Here is a 17456-nt window from a genome sequence, read left to right as displayed (position 1 = left end):
CAATTTATGACATCATACAATATATACAATATATGGACTCATAATATACAGCATTTTATGTCTGCCTTCTTTCACTTAGGGTAATGTTTTCAAGATATCTGTTATAGCATTTATCAACATTTCATTCCTTTCTTTGCTAATAGTATTCCATTATATGGAGATACCACATTCGGTTTATTTATTCATCATTTGATGGACATTTGGATTGTTTCCATTTCTTGCCTGCTATGAATAATGAAGCCACGAACATTCACGCACAAGTCTTATATAGGCCCTCTTATTTGTGGTATTCTCCCACAATCCTTTCTCCCTCTCTTTCTCTCACATCAGTTAAAAGGGACAGGTTCCAAAATATGAAGACATGGACTTGAACGCTGTCTCCAACATGTATCAGACGTGTGATTGGGAAGATTAAGTAAACTTTCTGAGCTTTGGTTTTTCCATTTGTGAAATGAGGTTAATAACAGTAGCCACCTGGAAATGCTCAAATGCTTGAAGTAGATAATGCCCAGTGTTCAGTTCATAATTAAACACACAGTAAACATATGCCAGGTTAGCAATAGGAATACGAAGAACAACCCAAGAAGATAATGTATCCGCCCATGGAGTTCGGAGTCTATTTGCTAAGACGTAAAAATATAATAACTAGACATCATGTAAAATAAAATAAAAACATGGTACTAGAGGAATAGTCAGCTTGAAGTTCACACTAGTTGAAAAAATTTTTAAAAAGTAATGTATCTCAGTCTATAAAATGGTGACCTTTTGGTAGGTTGGAAGGCCTGGGGGGCTTCAGGCTGGGGGTGAGACTCAGGTGGAGGTCCTAAAGAATTAACACAGATGGTTGGAAAAGAGTGGGAACATGGGGGTGGAGAAGGATTTTGCAGAGGGGCTAAAGGGCAAAGCTTGTCAGCTTTCGGCACCATCGAGGGGGCGGTAAGTGATGAGTGGATGAGCGTGCTGGAATCCACCCACTCCATGTGAGGTGGGCTCTCAGACCACGATGAGATGCATCCATAGTTTGTGAGTTCCCTTGTCCTCCCCACCTCTCCAGCACATGTGGTATTGTTCAATTTTTTTAAAAAATTTTGACAATGACTTGGGTATACAATGGTTTACTTTTTTTTTTTTAGGGAGGCAAATGAAGAAACAGTCTCTTTTTTTTTTTAATGTTTATTTTTGAGAGAGAGAGAGAGGGAGACAGAGCATGAGCAGGGGAGGGGCAGAGAGAAAGAGAGGGAGACATAGAATCTGAAGCCCGCTCTAGATGCTGAGCTGTCAGCACAGAGCCTGGCGCGGGGCTTGAACTCACAAGACATTGAGTTGTGAGATCATGACCTGAGCCGAAGTTGGCTGCCCAACTGACTGAGCCACCCGGGTGCCCCTACAATGGCTTACTTTTAACTTACCTTTTCTCGATTCCAAGTGAAATAGCAAATCTTTTCATAGCTCTATTGACCATCATCTGAGAGTGATACTTTCACATCTTTTGCTTTGTTATATCTTATTAGTACCTGATTTTTAAAAAGTTTTTATGTTAATTCCAGTTAGTTAACATACAGTGTTATATTAGTTTCAGGCATACAGTATAGTGATTCAATGTGATTTTGGATTTTTATAGTTCATGATATAGTTACTAATCGTCCCCCAGCCTGTCACTCACGTTGTAGCATTGTTTAAGGTGCTTGTGTCTATGGTCTGTTTCTATGTTGATATATTCAAGTGGGTGGCTCGTTTCTCATATGATTTATCCTTGTAGTTTGCTGTTAACAGAAGTTCCCCCTGTTCTCAGATCATACATGGTATTCGGCTATCTTCTAATAGCTTGAACGTTGTTTTTCTTCATGTATACGTTTACTCCATGTGGGATGTATGTTCGGTTATGTGAGGTAGAATCCAACTTATTTTTTTTCATGTGAAAAACCTTATCAAACATCCACTCTCCCCCCGTCTCCAGCAATAGCCTCTTCACCGCGCACCCAGCTTCCGTCTGCTTCCCAGGCCACCATGCTGTCCTGCTCTGAGTTCCATTTGCTTTCCTTCCTTTTACATTATAACATAAGAATGCCTTTGTGTCATTATAAACCATGGGCATGCATTATTTTTAAAGATTCCTCTTTTCTTTCTAGCCGACTTACAGTTTCTTGAATCATTCCTCTCTTTCAGGGCTGCTCATTGTTTTAGTTTTTATGCTGTTACGAATGCTCCTATGGTGAATATTTTTGTGTATAAAGCATTTACATATTTTTGGATTATGTCTTTTGGATGGATTCCCAGAAATAGAATTACTGAGTCAAAGGGCATAAATATTTTTAATGCTTTTAATTCATAGCATATATTTATTTAAAAAATTAAAGTGCATAAAGGTTCTGGTAATTTCCTGGTACTCTATTATGTAGTTGTAGTTAACTGGGCCATGACAAGCCTGAGTCCGAGAATGGCTGCCCTGTGGAAGCAATGAACATGGTCTTCTCAGTAGATTTAGCTTTTCGTTTTTCTTGTTTGGTTAGAACATTTTTTGTATATATATTTATTTGGTCATTTACTAAGAAGGTATTATGTGCAACGTTCCACAGTAAAGCAGGCGGCAGAGTCCTGTGCTCCCAAGAAACTTAACATTTTTCAAGGAGTTAGGAAGACAATAAACAAATGAACAAAATCATGTGATAGGTGCTTCCTGGAGGAAAAACACTGACTGATGTGACAGTGAGTTGGATCCTATAGACTGCATGGTCACAGATGACAAGGAAGGAAGCTGAGAACTGAATGACAAGAAAGAGAAAGCCAGGCCAAGTAGAGTCGAGGAAAGGCATCCACTCGGTGGCAGAATGGGAAAAGCAAGGGGCGCTGTGGAGGGGTGGAGTGTGGCCCTAGAGCAGAAGCGAGGGCCTGGGGTCTGCAGCGTATGCTGACAGAGGAGTGAACTGAAGCCAGAGAAGACGGGTCCCAACCGCGCAGGGCAGCATGCGCCCTGGGGAAATGGCATATAGAGGAGCCATGGGCCGCGAGGCTCTAACAGGGAGAGATTCAACCAGTGGATGGACGTTGTTTAAAGGCCAGGCCAGCTTCTCTGGAGAGCACAGGCTCTAGGGGACCCGGGGCAGGGGAGAGGGGGGAGGGTCCTGGCGGAGAGAAGGATTAGGAAGTGGTTACTCTTGTCCAGGATGTAGTTCCTGGAACCCAGACAAAGGGTGGCAGTAGAGAGAGAGGAACGTGGGTGGGTTCTGTTAAACGTGGAAAGGAGATTCCTGGGAATTGTTGGCATTTCGAAGTATGGGGTTAGGAACAGACAGGAAGGAAGAATATGTCCTAAAAGTTTGGCCTAGGTGACTGGGAAACTGGAATTACATTGTTGAGATGGAAAAGCAAATAGGCCCAGGATGGGATGGAAAGGAGGTGTAGGTGCGGCTTTGGCCATGTTCTGTCTGCTGAGCCTCCAGGGTTCACAAGTGGGGCAGCAGGTGAGACAGCCAGAGCCACACTGAGGAGCCCTGGGTAGGACCTGAGGGCCTGGCACAGACATGGCGTCCCGGGCAAATCACAGAGAATCTAAATCCCCTGTTAAATAGAAATCTAAATGGAGATGACAACGGAATCCTTCAACCATCATGAAGATAAACCTATCTTCTGAATATGTTTGTTTTCTTGTATTTATCTTTATGAACAAAACCCCTTTTTCCCTTTTTCTCAAGTAGGAAGAAGGAAAAACCTGAGTTTTCTTTTTCCAGTGGCTCCCTAATGCCTCAGCCCTGGCCCAGTCTTCCAATTTTTAGCAGTGACTCCAGGAAGTACTCCTGTCACTGGATTCAGGTGCAATTGCGCAGGTCACAAAAACAAGCTTTTGCATCTCTCAAGCATTTCCAGAAATGTTCTTCTGCCTGCTGTGTTTGTGTTGGAACAGAAAACTTGTGCCTGATTTTATGATGAGCTGTTCTCGAGATATATAGGTTGCTGCCTCATCACATTAGGCCACATCTCAGGACCCCTTGCACCTAGGCGAGGTGACGTAATGTGAGGTATGGCGCTCACTGCCACAGATGGGCCACCAGCGACACCCCTGCTTCTAGAGTAATGCCTCACTGTGTCATTTTCAGAGTGGGTTTGCGTGGGGTCCCCAGTATATTATTTTTGATATGTTAGAGTGCGGCATATCTCAATGTTGGAGTGGAAAACAGGAAATTTTTAATCGTGAAAACATTAGTCCCCTTCATGCCAGAATAATACAGATTAGAATAGGTACTGAAGCCCCATGGATACAAGCAAATATCTAGGACTCAGAATGATTAGGAATCAAATCCCAGTGCTGCGTCTTACTTGGTCTATGAACCTGGGTGCATTTTCTGACCTCCTGGGGTGTCAGTTTCCTCATTTAAATTGGGATAATGAAAGTACCACTTTGATTGGGATACTCTGAAGACTAGAAATAATTCATTGCAAAACCCATAGCATTTTCATTGATTCACATATTAAATATTTAATACCTCTGTGTAACAGGCATGTGAGCAGAGAGTGGAAGTGTTCAACAATCATGAAAAGACAACTATTGTTTTTCTTCAGAGTTTTGAAAATATTCTTGAAAAATTCTTCACAGACATGTGAGCAGAGAGTGGAAGTGTTCAACAACCATGAAAAGAGAACTATTGTTTTCCTTCAGAGTTTTGAAAATATTCTTAGTTTTCTTTATATTTTCTTTACTTGTTTTTTTAAATATTTGTTTATTTTTGAGAAAGAAAGACAGAGCAGGAGCCAGGGAGGGGCAGAGAGAGAGGGAGACACAGAATGCTTAGCAGGCTCCAAGCTCTGAGCTGTCAACACAGAGCCCGATGTGGAGCTTGAACTCACAATTGGTGAGATTGTGACCTGAGCCGAAGTCAGAAGCTTAGCCAACTGAGCCACCCAGGTGCCCCAAAATATTCCATTCATTGAATAAATATTTGGATTATATAATTTAAATAATAAAAAAATCAAGTCCTTATTTGTTGTGGAAAAGCTCAGTGTTTTGGACTCTGTATACATGTACAAGACTTGCATATAGACACTACCCTCATAAAGCTTACAGGCACCCAAGCTTTAAAAGGAAATTATTCTTTTATTATTGTTATGGTAAGTCTAGTGACAAAAAACTGACTTTGGGTGCATAAAACATGTATCCATTTTAGTCATTATTTTTAGATTATCGTAAATCACATTTCTCTTGGGAATGCTCACAATTAATTAATGATTTAGTAGGTCAAGGATGAAGATTGAATACATGAATTTTCCCAGGTGTTTGGAGGAAAAGGCACTGATGTATCTTGCTCAAGAGCCATATCTGCCGGTTGCCAAGTCTTGTCTTTCTTCCTGTTTTAATACCCTTCTTTCCCAAGGCGGTTTCCCCTTGCACTGAAGAGTGAAGAATAAGGAGCACTTTCTGAAGGGAAGCCTTGCATTGTGAGTTGAACCCTGAGATGTTCTATCAAGACATCTAATTTGCTATTTGATAACATGGCATTTTAAAATTTCTCTGTTAAAATGATTGCTAATGTTTATTGTTAAGTAAGATGCAATTTACTTAACAATAAGTTAATTGCAGAATCCTAGATGGCAGGAGAGAAGAAAAACACACTACCTGAGACGTGGGAATAAAAACAGTCCTGCAATGATAAACTAAAAATGGAGGGATTTAGAATGTCTATCACCTGATTCTGTAGTTAGCAGCTGGTTGGAGCAAATGATGCTTCCTTATTACTCTTATTCCTGTGTCTCGATGTTGAATTCTACAGATGTGGCGGACAGCTTTGCTTTGGGCTGTCTGTTCAAGCGGGGTAGCTCTAAACATTCAGTGCGCTTAGCACTAATTGGATGTTGAAACAAGTAAGAGGACAGCAGATGTCTTGAGGAATATTGTTCTGGATGAAGGAACATCATAATAGTGGTTAAGAGCGTGAACTCAAAAGCCAGCATCCCTGTGTTTGAACTCACCATGTGTTCTGAAGCAAATATTGAACTTCTCTGTGCCTCAGTCTCCACATCTATTAAATGGGGTGCTTAGCAGGACTTACAGGGTCTCTGTGAAATTTCACAGGGTTTATACCATTCAGCGCGTTCAGAATGGCGGCTGGCACACAGTAAGTGCTCTGGAACTGTTGTCTACTGTTATTAAATGTGGTTGGTTTGGAATAAACATGGTTTGATGCAAGGCTCCCGGGTTTGAAGAAACAGCAGCTGAGGAAAAGAAGTGAAAAGACTTTGGTAGTTAGAGAAAATAATTGACCTGCGCTCCCTTAGCGTGAGGGGGCGTCCACAAAAGGAAAGGCACGAGATTGGGCTCCTTTACTGTCTTCTGTCTCAATTTAGGAGTGTGACAGCCAAAGAAATTTAGGGAAACCCTGTATGGTCACACACGCCTCTCCCTCCGTCCTTGAGCGTATCATTCTCCCTCCAGTGTCTCCTGAGGGGTTGGCGGACATGTGCAAAATGGGAGTGGCCGAAATGGTAACATACAAATTAATAGAGTGCTGTCCATGCATGTGTACAAGGAGGTAGAATTATAAGACATCATTATTTTCTAGAACCACGAGACACTGAAGAAAGTCAGCGCTCTTCTCATCTTCCTGTTTCCAGACCCCTTCACGCACTTGCTCCACTTTGACCTGTTTAAGTTTATTTTAATAAAAAAAAAAAAAAACCACACACACATTTTTCAAGAAATAGATGCTTTATGTATGGTTTCATTCTTTGGAGGGGGTGTATGTGTGCCACGTGACAAGTGGTTGCCATGGTAATTTCTCATTATTGTTGAATTGAAAAATAATTACTCTGGCAAAAATCCCACATAACCTGTCAGTGCTTAAGTTACAGATGCCGGGGGCCAGCCTTCGCTCCGGGGTCCTGGTTTGGTGGAGAGGGACAGAGATGGGAACAGGAGAGAATCTGGGGTGGAAGGAAAATGCTTTTGTGGATTTTTAAATGTAATTAAGTCTCTCTTCTGCTATTTGACCTGAGTGGATCTCTCATCCTGATACATGATTGGGCTGCTGTGGTGCTCAGACTCACCTGTGAGATGAGACGAAAGGACCAAGGACTTTAATCACAGAAACACATATAGGAACTTATTTGGAGTGGAAAAGCTTCTGTGGCACTTTTGCCTAATTAAAATATATGAGAATTATTGATACCACTCCCCTTTCTTGTGTTTCGGCTGAGTTAATTTCATCTTTATTTACCTGGAGGCTGCTCTGTGCTATTGTTATTTTCCAGCTTTGGGAAAAGAATCTAGTTTTTCCTTATTAATATTCACTAAACACTGAATATGTACTGTTCAGATACCAAACAACAGCAAGGAACGGTCTGTTTGGAAAAGGCATGGCCTCGATCAGAAGCCTTGTGGCAGGTAGGATGCACAGAGCCAGATCCCCACTTCCTCCCACGCCAATTCAGTTTCAGGAGTTATTCTGAAGGACCACGAAGAGCCTGTGCTTTCTTCCTTCTGTCGGAGTCAAGAAATAATCTTCCTTTTGGTTAATGAAGCCCCTGAGACACACTCTGTCTTAAGAGAATAATAGGCAAATAGTTTAATTTCATTTTTAATTTAATATTTCATTATTATTCCATTATTAAATCTTCTCTGGACGTTTAGATGCCCATCCTTCTCCAGGCAGGCTAGACTCTGTTTTGTAATTATATTGATCCCCTTATTAGATCCCACTTGGAAAAACATCGCTTAGAAATGCACCTTGCTTCATCTTTGCTCATGCATCAGTCAGACCAGAAATCTTCCATTTGGAAGGACAGTGGCCTCCTAATGTAAGAGCCAAAATATAGACAAATATATAGGCTGTGCCGTAGCACAGACACTTTAAAGATATGCGCCAGAGAACTTACACATGTGCACAAAGGGACACTAGAAAGATACTAACCCCGAGAATGTTGTAATAGCAAAACAATTAGAAACTGTCTCGAGATTAGTAGCAAAATGCTTCAGTAAAATATATTACATGCATTCAGGGCACTACTATGTAGCTTATACAAGGGAACAAGAGGCCGTAATATATAAAATAGATAGGTTTCCAAAAAGCAATGTTGAATGAAAAGAAGAAAAAAAAAGCAAGCATAAAGAAAGGAACATAATATATGATAGCATTTAAATAAAATATTAAAACCATAAAATAAGATTGTATATGAATGGAGTCATGTGTGTGTATAAATGGGAAGGATGGAGAGGAAGAGCCACATGAACTCCACGAGACAGTTGTTTATGGGAGCCTGGGGGAAAGGAGGAAAAAAAAAAAAGAAACAAAAAACAACAGACCAGGGTATGGGGACCTAGGCCGTTTATTTTTATGTATAATTTTTAATTCCTTTTAAAAAGGAAAATAAGATACCATTTTAATAATTGTTAATTCTGGATAATGGGCCCATGGGTCTTTACATTATCTTCTACTCTCTATTTGAAAATATATATATATATATAAGGTAAAACCTCACTTACTTAAGTTACAGTCAGTGAAGTGTATTTGTTTAACCAACGTTTTTCTGGAAGGGACAAGAAAAATACCCACGAGGTGGCACAGTAGAATGGCAACGTGCGTGTGGGGGACAGAAAATGTCTGTCTCCGTGTGAACTTCTCACATGCATGGACTGTGTATCTGCTGATACAAAGTGAGATAGCAGAGAGTGACAGAGAGAGGGCTTAGCTGGAACGCCATCTTGGTTCCCTGGCCACTGAGTGTAGACTCTCAAGATTCCTACGATAGTAGAGGAAGAATTGGTGTGGGTATGGCGTCTCTGTGTGTTTATTCCATTTTTCTGTTTTTTACTGGGTTATCTGCAAGTGGGGGCTCTGTTGAGGATGGCAATACCTAATGCCTAGTCCCTCCCCTAAGTGTCTCACCACTTACTACACAATTATAAGGCAGCGATTCAATCATAATTTGATTCGTGTTCTAACGGGGGCATAGTTTTTGAAGTTTCCCAGCACAGGAAATGGTAAAAAAAAAAAGGAGACCCAAGACTGTGACTTGGCATTTGCTGCATATTCCGGGCCAAAAGAGCAACCTAGGCAAAGACAGGGAGGCAAGCAATGGTTAACCAGGAACCCTTGAATCAGAAGGGTAAGTTGCCCGAAGTCCATTGGCTACACACAGGAAAATGAACTAGTGTATGGCTTTTCCCTGGATGCAATGTCTTTTTGTTTTTAAGTTTTTAAGTTTATTTATTTATTTTGAGAGAAAGAGAGAGACAGAGACAGAGAGAGAGAGAGAGAGAGAAAGAGAGGCAGAGAATCTCACCTAAGACAGCACAGAGCCCAATGCAGGGCTGGAACTCATGAACTGTGAGATCACAACCCGAGCCAAAATTAAGAGTCAGATGCTTAACTGACTGAGCCACTCAGGTGCCCCTGGATGGAATGCCTTTTACCATGTATATACCAAATGTCACATCTATTATAACTGCTAGTAACTGATGTGCATGTCTGACCCACAGCCTAGGAATAAGACCTCAGGCCCTTGGTTTGCCTTTGAGGTCATTGACCATAGCCCCTACTTGGAAGTCCCAAAACATTGGTCTCGACTTACTCTTCAACCTCAAGGCACTTCTTGGCTAATCTCCAAGTCAGTCTGACTTGAGGGGATTATCGCCTGCATGAAGTCAGAGTGATCAGCCACACCTCATCCCCTTCAAACTTCTGACGTAGTGAGCTTCTTTCTGGAATCCTTGCTTCTAAGCAGCTGGGCAACTTTACTTACACAGTCTCCTACTGGTCAGCTTGCTAAACTTGGCTATGCTCTCTGCTCTGAAAGGAGAACTGGGGATTTTGCGGTTCTTCCATTTCTCCAAAGAGAAATGGTGCTAGGTTTCCAGTCAAGAGGAGGGAGTGCTAGCCTGTAGATACAATGGTACAATGTCAACCAGTCTGTCTGTCTTCATATTCCCTTGGCCTCTTCTTCTTCACATGTGACCAAGCAGAGCACCTTTGGCTTCTGCAAGGCTGGTATCATTTTAGGTGACTGACAACATGAAGTTGAATGATGGAGGGACTGATTTGTTATCATTGTCCACAGCGCATGAGATGGACGTGAGCTTCTACCACTAGGGACTGTCAGATCTCTGCCAGAGGTTTCTTACTTGATTTCTCAGAAGCCTTTGTAGCTGCAGTTTAGCCTGCCTGGATACCTAGCGTCCATTATGCAAATGTCCTCCACCAAATTTCCTAACTGATGCCAGGAACTTTAGTCAGCAGCAAAACGGAAGGAAGAGGTGTGCAAAGATGAAGTATATTTTCAGGAGAACGTCATGAAGTTGGGGAAAAGGGTACAACATCTGAAAACACCCGAGTCAGAGATCTACTCAGGCAGAATTTCCTCTAGGTGATGCCAGCTGCTTCTTCCACACTTGTGACCCACCTTCATCTTCAACTTAAGGTGAAAAGTCACTCTTTAAGCAGAATTTTTTGAGGAAAATCATGGACTGGTAGTTCATCAATTGTAACAAATGCACCACTCTGTTGGGGGATATTGATAATGTGGGAGGCTGTGAAAGGGGGAGGCAGGCTATATAACATATATCTGTGTAGCCTCTCATAATTTTGCTGTGAACCTAAAACTGCTATAAAAAAGGAAATCAATTTTAAAAAATAGAAGAGTTAGGCAGACTTTTAAGTGAACTTTAGATTTACTACTTGGCAGCTGTCTGATCTTTATTCAGTTTAACTCTTCTGAAATTTGGATTCTCTGTAACTATTTTAAGGGTCAAAGGAAACGATAATGAATAATAATAGCTTTCATTTATTGAACAGCTACTATATGCCAGGCAGTTACTTTTTCAGTCCTTAGAGTCCACTGAAATTTTTATTCCCATGTTATACATGAGCAAATAGATTCAAAGAAGTCAGGTGACTTGACTAAGGTCCTCCAGCTGATAAGAGGCAGAATTTACATGTATGAAGTTCAATATGACACTGAGGTTAAAGACGTCTGTTCTCTGTAAGGCTCCCAGCTCTGCTCTTTGGTAGCAATCAGAACAATTGTGAATAGAAGGGAGTTCAAGTGTAAAGCACTTAGAAATACTGGGTATGAGCACTAATATTTACCTAGCCCCCCCTCCCCCGCCGGACCTCCGCATCAGCCCCCAATATACATATTTTGTACCTTTTCTGTGTCTTGCATAATTACATATTTCATCTTTATTTTTGACATGTTCTTCTGAGATCCTGAACCAAGCCAGTTGATTTTCTGGTGTGTATAGTTACCTGATGTAAGCTACTCCTGCCACACCTGTCCCGAGACCCCAATTCATCGTATGTCCATTGCACTTGGTTGAATCGAATGGCGTGTCCCCTTCTTGGATCGTTATGCCCGGCTCTCCCCAACACTCACTCGTCTAGGCAATGTGGACCCTGTGCGGCTGCTCCTTGGCATTTGTTACCCCTCGTTTCAACCCGGGTCCTTCCTTTTCTCCCAGTGACTTCGGGTCGGCCTCGGTTCTCCCCGAACTTTTCCCTTTCACTGCTCCATTTTCTAGCAGAAATACCAGAAACCCCATGTTAGATTATAAAGGAATGGGGGTGCAGGATCTGATCTAGTCATTTGGCCTTTGAATAATCACTAGGGCAAAAGAGAATGAACACATTTCTGTTCCGAGTGTTAACTGGTTTGCAGACAGGTGTCATTGCCAGCTAAATGGGCTACAATACAAATAGCTGAAATGATAGGGAAACATGTTTGATTTATCAGCAGGCTGCTTTATAAAGCGCGTTTTTGGTGTAGTTCTTTAAAACATGCACTGTCTCACTCCTTAAAAATGATATTAAGGATGGTAAGGCAGGGGGGCCTGGGTGGCTCAGTCAGGTAAGCATCTGACTTTGGCTGAGGTCATGATCTCTTGGTTCATAAGTTCGAGCTCCGTGGTGTGACAGTTCAGAGCCTGGAGACTGCTGCATTCTGTGTCTTCCTTTCTCTCTGCACGCCCCCCCCCCCCACCCCCAGCTTGTACTCTTCTCTGTCTCTGTCTCTCTCAGAAATAAATAAACTTAAAAAAATTAAAAATAAAAAAGAGCTGGTAAGGAAGAGTCAGGAAAGGAGAATTTTACTGATCTTCACTGTGTTCTGGGCATTCTTTTTTTTTTTTTTAATTATTTAATGTTTTATTTATTTCTGAGAGAGAGAGAGAGGGAGAGAAAGAGAGAGAGAGTGTGTGTGTGTGTGAACAGGGGAGGGTCAGAGAGAGAGGGAGATACAGAATCGGAAGCAGGCTCCAGGCTCTGAGCTGTCAGCACAGAGCCCGATGCGGGGCTCGAACCCACGAACTGTGAGATCATGACCTGAGCTGAAGTCAGACGCTTAACCGACTGAGCCACCCAGGCGCCCCTGTTCTGGGCATTCTGCTGGGCACGTTAGACTCACTAATTTGTTTAATCTTCACACCAACCTTGCAAGATGATCATTGCTATTGTTGTTGTTGACACATGTACTCTGCAGGAAGATTGTTACCGTTCTGCTGTTGTTATCCTTATTCTCTGCTTGCAAGTCGGGAAGCAGGCTCAGGGAGGTAAGATAAATTGTTTACGCTCACTTAGCTGGGAAGAGGGAGTGTTGGGATGAAGCCTGGGAAGGAGGCTTGCTCGTAGGAGTGAGTTCCGCCACTGACACAGTATCACTGGACTGCCTGGTGCGAAGCAGGGTGCTGAGTGTCTGCCGGGGCGTGAGGCCTGACATCAGGGGCAGGCCCGTGAGGCAAGGAGCTGGACGCAGAAACCAATCTGAGACAAAATGCTTCCTCTTCACTCTCCCTCCCATCTTTCTAAATCCTAACCCGGGCCTTAGCAAAGACTGCCGGAGAAAGGAGTCAGGCAGAGGCTGGGGCTCGGATGTCTGAGGGTCTGAGTCAGAATCCCAGCACCACTATATCTGAATGTACTTGGAAAGTTACATTTACACCCGCACTTTGCTTTCTGCAGCTGTATACATAATGTGAGCAGCTTCATTCGTTCACTGAACAACTGTTATTTAGTAAAACCACAGCCTTGATGCCGTTCAGGGACCTGGTAGATAGAGCAGTGAGCAAAGCAGAGCCCCTGCTCAGAAGAAAATGATATTATACTGGAGAGAAAGGGAAAGGAAAAAACGAAGCAGGGAGGTATTAAGACGTAAGAGGGAAAATACACATAAAGCACTTAGAATAATGGTTGGCATGTGGTAAGCACTCAATAAATGTTAACTATTATTCTTTTTCCATCTGTGTAGCAATTTGAAATAAAATAAACCAATGTACCCAGGCTCTCAGACAGGGTTTCTTTCCCCAGATGCTTCTTCTACTTCTAAGCCCACTGATTTTTCTGGAAACCCTGAGAGCTTCCACGACACACAGGCTTTGTGCTGTGGCCTCCAGCCTGGCGGGAGGCTGTCTGTTAGTTGCTCACTTGGCTCTCTCCTGCTAGTAGGTTTGAGCCTTTGGAGGGGAAGAACCAGTCTCTCAACCAGCCATGTACTCTGAGAGCATGCACATAATAAGTGCTCAATAAATAGTTGTTTTTTTGGGGGAAAAAGTGGGGTGAGGTAGTTTGTATGTGGAGCCATGAATCGCTTTTATATTTACTGTGTTTTACTAAGAAAAGTGTTGGCTTTTGGTGTGGTGATTGGACGGGAGCCAGAAAGAAAAGAGACCCCAAAATTCATTTGCCTGAGTGGTTGCTTTTCTGAAACAAGGAACAGATAGCATCCATCTTCAGTGGCCCTTTAATTATTCTTGCCAGGACTGAAGGCTCATTCCTGACGCCTGCCAGTGTCAACAACTTAATGTTGTCGTAAGCAGAGCAACTTAACGGGAAGAAGAGGGAAGAAGAGAGGCTTGCAGTATGTCTGCCAGCAACACAGCAGGGGGGGGGGGGGCTGCGAAACCCTCCGCCCTTCCCCCATCTGACAGGCAGCTGCAGAGCATTCCCTCCTAAAATCTGGCACTAACCAGTGATTCTTCAGAAAAAGATTGTGCTTAAGATTTTTGGTGTGTGTGTGTGTGTGTGTGTGTGTGTGTGTGTGTGTGTGTGTTTCTGGGTGGCTCAGTCAGTTAAGTGTCCGACATTGGCTCAGGTCATGATCTCACGGTTCATGGGTCTGAGCCTTGCATCCAGCTCTGCACTGACAGCTCAGAGCCTGGAGCCTGCCCCTGATTCTGTCTCCCTCTCTCTCGGCCCCTCCCTCGCTTGTGCTCCTTTTCTCTCTCTCTCAAAAATTAATTAATAAAAATTTATTTATTAATAAAAAATTTATTTATTAATAAAAAATAAATTAATTAATTTAAAAAAACGTATTTGGGGGCACATGGGGCAAGACTTAGAGCACAAAGCCAGGTGTGATTTCCCCTTTTGAATATGACACTCTGCATAATTCAGTTATAGAAGCCCCCCGGCCCCTCATGATTAACAGCGATTTTAACTGCCTTAACTTGGGCCAATGTTAAAGTGTTTTCTGGATGAGCAAGAGAAAGGCTCAACCCAAGACTCTGTTGAGTTCACACGGATAGTTTGCATTCTGCTGAACTGCTCTATTTTTTAATAATCGTGTTCATAACAAGGCAACAATACTGCCCACAATCTTAACACAACTCTCAAGAACAATCCATACGCAGGCTATGGGTGTTTCTGCAACTGTGTATGCTTCTGTATCATCTATATGGGCCCACGTAGCAAACACGTATCTCGTGGGAATGTTTGCATAAGGCACGGCTACAAGTCACACCCACCCCTTTTGGGGTTAATTATCGTTAAAAAATGTACTCCCCTTAACCTACTCATGATATGATGGTTTCCGTTTGTAAAATCAAAGAGCATAAAGAGAGAGAGACAAAAAGAAGTGGAATGTATTTTATACTGAATGTAAACCCTTTTGTTAAAAAATGTCACATTGTGTTCTGAAGTACATTTATTAAATCTCTCCCAAATACCTCCTCAGGAATTAATTTTCATTCAGTTTGCACCAACTCATTTATTGAATTGGAATTTGGGCCCCATTTGAGGCAATTAATTTGAAGAGTGACCCCACGCTCGCCCACCCGCCTTCTAGAACACCCACACACATATGCTAAGTAACAAGCGAGTGGTGACTGGGGTTTTCTTTCCTTTTTCCTTTTCCTCTTTTGAGATATTTTCTGTTCTTGCCTGTTAAAAACCATGATCTGTCTCTTTGCAGGATAGCGACAACCTCTGGTGGGACGCATTTGCCACTGAGTTTTTTGAAGATGACGCCACATTAACCCTTTCATTTTGTTTGGAAGATGGACCAAAGCGATACAGTAAGAAAGCAGTTTATTTTTCTAATAGTCCTTCTTTTCGCGCCTGTAAGAAAACCACAGGGGTTTTCAGGGCTGACAGTCTGACAGTAACCTCTCCATTCCTGACGAGGCTCTCGCTTCCGATCAAGGCATTGTCGCAGGGTTGGCAGGCAGAAGCGGCTGTGAGAGCTTTCCTTCGAGGCTTACGATGTTTGGGCACCTGCCTGTTTAGTGAGTGAGACAAATATGAACCAAATCACCCAATGATAAGTGGGAGCTGGATTGCGAAGTTTCCATCCATTTCTTTCCTGTGACCCTCCTTTATCCTTGACAGCTGGCACTTAAGGCCCAATGTTCTGCTTCTGAAGGTTCCTTTAAAAAAAGAAATCCTCACAGTCACTATATCAGCCATATCCTTCTAATTTCTTCTTATCAATTATCTCAGGTATTTATTTGACAAGTGCTATCTTTTCTGAGGGGCAGGGGAGGCCACAGCGGGTTTGAGCATACAGTTTGGGATTAGTGTTGACAGAATTATAGTTCCTTGTCTTTCCAGAGAGTGATAACTCTGTAAAGATCCTCAATTTACTGCCTGTGGCGCCTTGGGTAACAGCTGATCTGTCCTGATTAGGTTCAGCTAACTTGTCAGAGATCAGATTTGCTAGTTGTGCTGTAAGACCAAGAGGCAAAGATACATCAGCACAAAAGCAATTAATGTCCGGTCAGATCAGAAAGAGATGCGTTTTCAGAAATCAGCGTTGCACGTATGAAAGGATCTGTCAGACAGTAAAATGTCCCAAATGTCACAAACACGGAGATGATGATGTAACCAACCACCGTATGTCTGAACAAGTCAAGCCAGAGCGCTGGGCAATTGTTAGATAATAAGGTTCGTGATAAACATGATGAAAAGATCTGATTGTTGCTATATGTATTTCAAAGCCTCTAGAGCTTTGTTTGTTTTTTTTTTTTTTAAACTTTAGAGGACTTTGGACAACTTACTGGTATTTGGACCTGTTATATGCTAGGCTGATTAATTATGCTAATATTGGCATGGTGATTTTGCCCAAGCGGCAAGGTGGAGAGAACAGGACAACTTGAACTCGCTGCCCAGTTGGAATTCTTTGCCAGGAGCATCTCTTTAGATTTCTTTGTTGTGGGCTTTTAAGGGCGTGGGACGTCTCTAATAAGTATTTTGGGAGAGAGGGGCTGTGGGTATGCCAGACAGTGGGCTGTTTCAGAGTGTCATTGTGTTCAACTTAATGACTCCTGTCATAAGCACTGGTAAGCCCAACTTGTGGGGTCCTGAAGAGTTAACTTGCTTTCCTCTGTGTGGGTGCCCCCACGCAGCCTCATGCCCTGGAGAGAAAAAGAGTCGGGTGCAGAGAAGCTGCTGTTTCAGAAGTCCCGGGAGATAAATGAACTCAGCAATCCAACAATTACTCTCTTCCCAAAAGCCTGCCTGATCAATGGTGAATAATTTCGAGCCATGCAGTCATCCATCCTCTGAGCCTTCTTATTTTCTTTTGAGGCATAAGCTCAGATAACTTCAAGTTATCATTGTTTTATGTTCCTCTGCTTTTTTTTTTTTTTTTTTTTTTGTGAATCCATCAGAGTCTGCTCAGGGAACTAGAATTACAGTTCTAAAGCTTGTACTGATACAACAGGGCTCGATCTTCCCTCTGCCCACCCTCCTCCCACCACCACCATTTGAGCGTAAGACATGATCAGTATCCATTTAGGATCTTACTGATATCCACGCACAGGAGCAAATGCCTGACTCTACGCCATTGTTGTCCAGGTTTCTTTGTTTCTGTGAGCCAAAATATTTCCTGAGCAGAGAAGAGAAACAAAGATGATTGACAGTTTGGAGCCGAGTCTCATCAGCTGCTTTGCTGACAGCCTGGTGATGTGCACATGCTGCTGATGTGCGGACAAGTGACAGCTGATTGACAGCCCAGGACGGGGAGACAGGGAAGATGAAGGATGCTTAGAGCGCCCGACGCACACTGTTTATGCAGGGCTCTGAGCGCTGCGCTGCCGCGTTAACCCATGCGCGCACTAGGCAGTCCGTGCCAGGTTGGGAACACACCTGCTGGCCCTGGACTGGAGGCTAAAGCTCTCCCTTGAAGCCTCCTAGGAGGCTGACAGCCTTGTGTTTCTGAGAAAGAAAACAAGACTTGGCTATTACATTTCTATACGTAAAGAA

General features: G+C 42.7%; 1 protein-coding gene across 9 annotated transcripts in view; it reads left to right on the top strand.

Moving 5' to 3' along the window:
- The window catches only part of LDB2 (LIM domain binding 2), a 391400-nt gene that overhangs the window by 129040 nt on the left and 244904 nt on the right, over positions 1–17456 (top strand). For all 9 annotated transcript variants that reach the window (XM_039241544.1, XM_039241542.1, XM_039241543.1 and 6 more), the window contains exon 2: positions 15166–15268. In XM_039241544.1, coding sequence (XP_039097475.1) covers positions 15166–15268 — 103 coding nt within the window. The remainder of the gene's footprint in view (positions 1–15165; positions 15269–17456) is intronic.

The sequence above is a fragment of the Hyaena hyaena genome, unplaced genomic scaffold, assembly GCF_003009895.1.
Source record: "Hyaena hyaena isolate Hyena2069 unplaced genomic scaffold, ASM300989v1 scaffold_195, whole genome shotgun sequence".
In the NCBI taxonomy this organism is placed as follows: domain Eukaryota; kingdom Metazoa; phylum Chordata; class Mammalia; order Carnivora; family Hyaenidae; genus Hyaena; species Hyaena hyaena.
The sequence above is the reverse complement of the archived record's forward strand: the minus strand, read 5'-3'. Positions and strand labels throughout refer to the sequence as shown.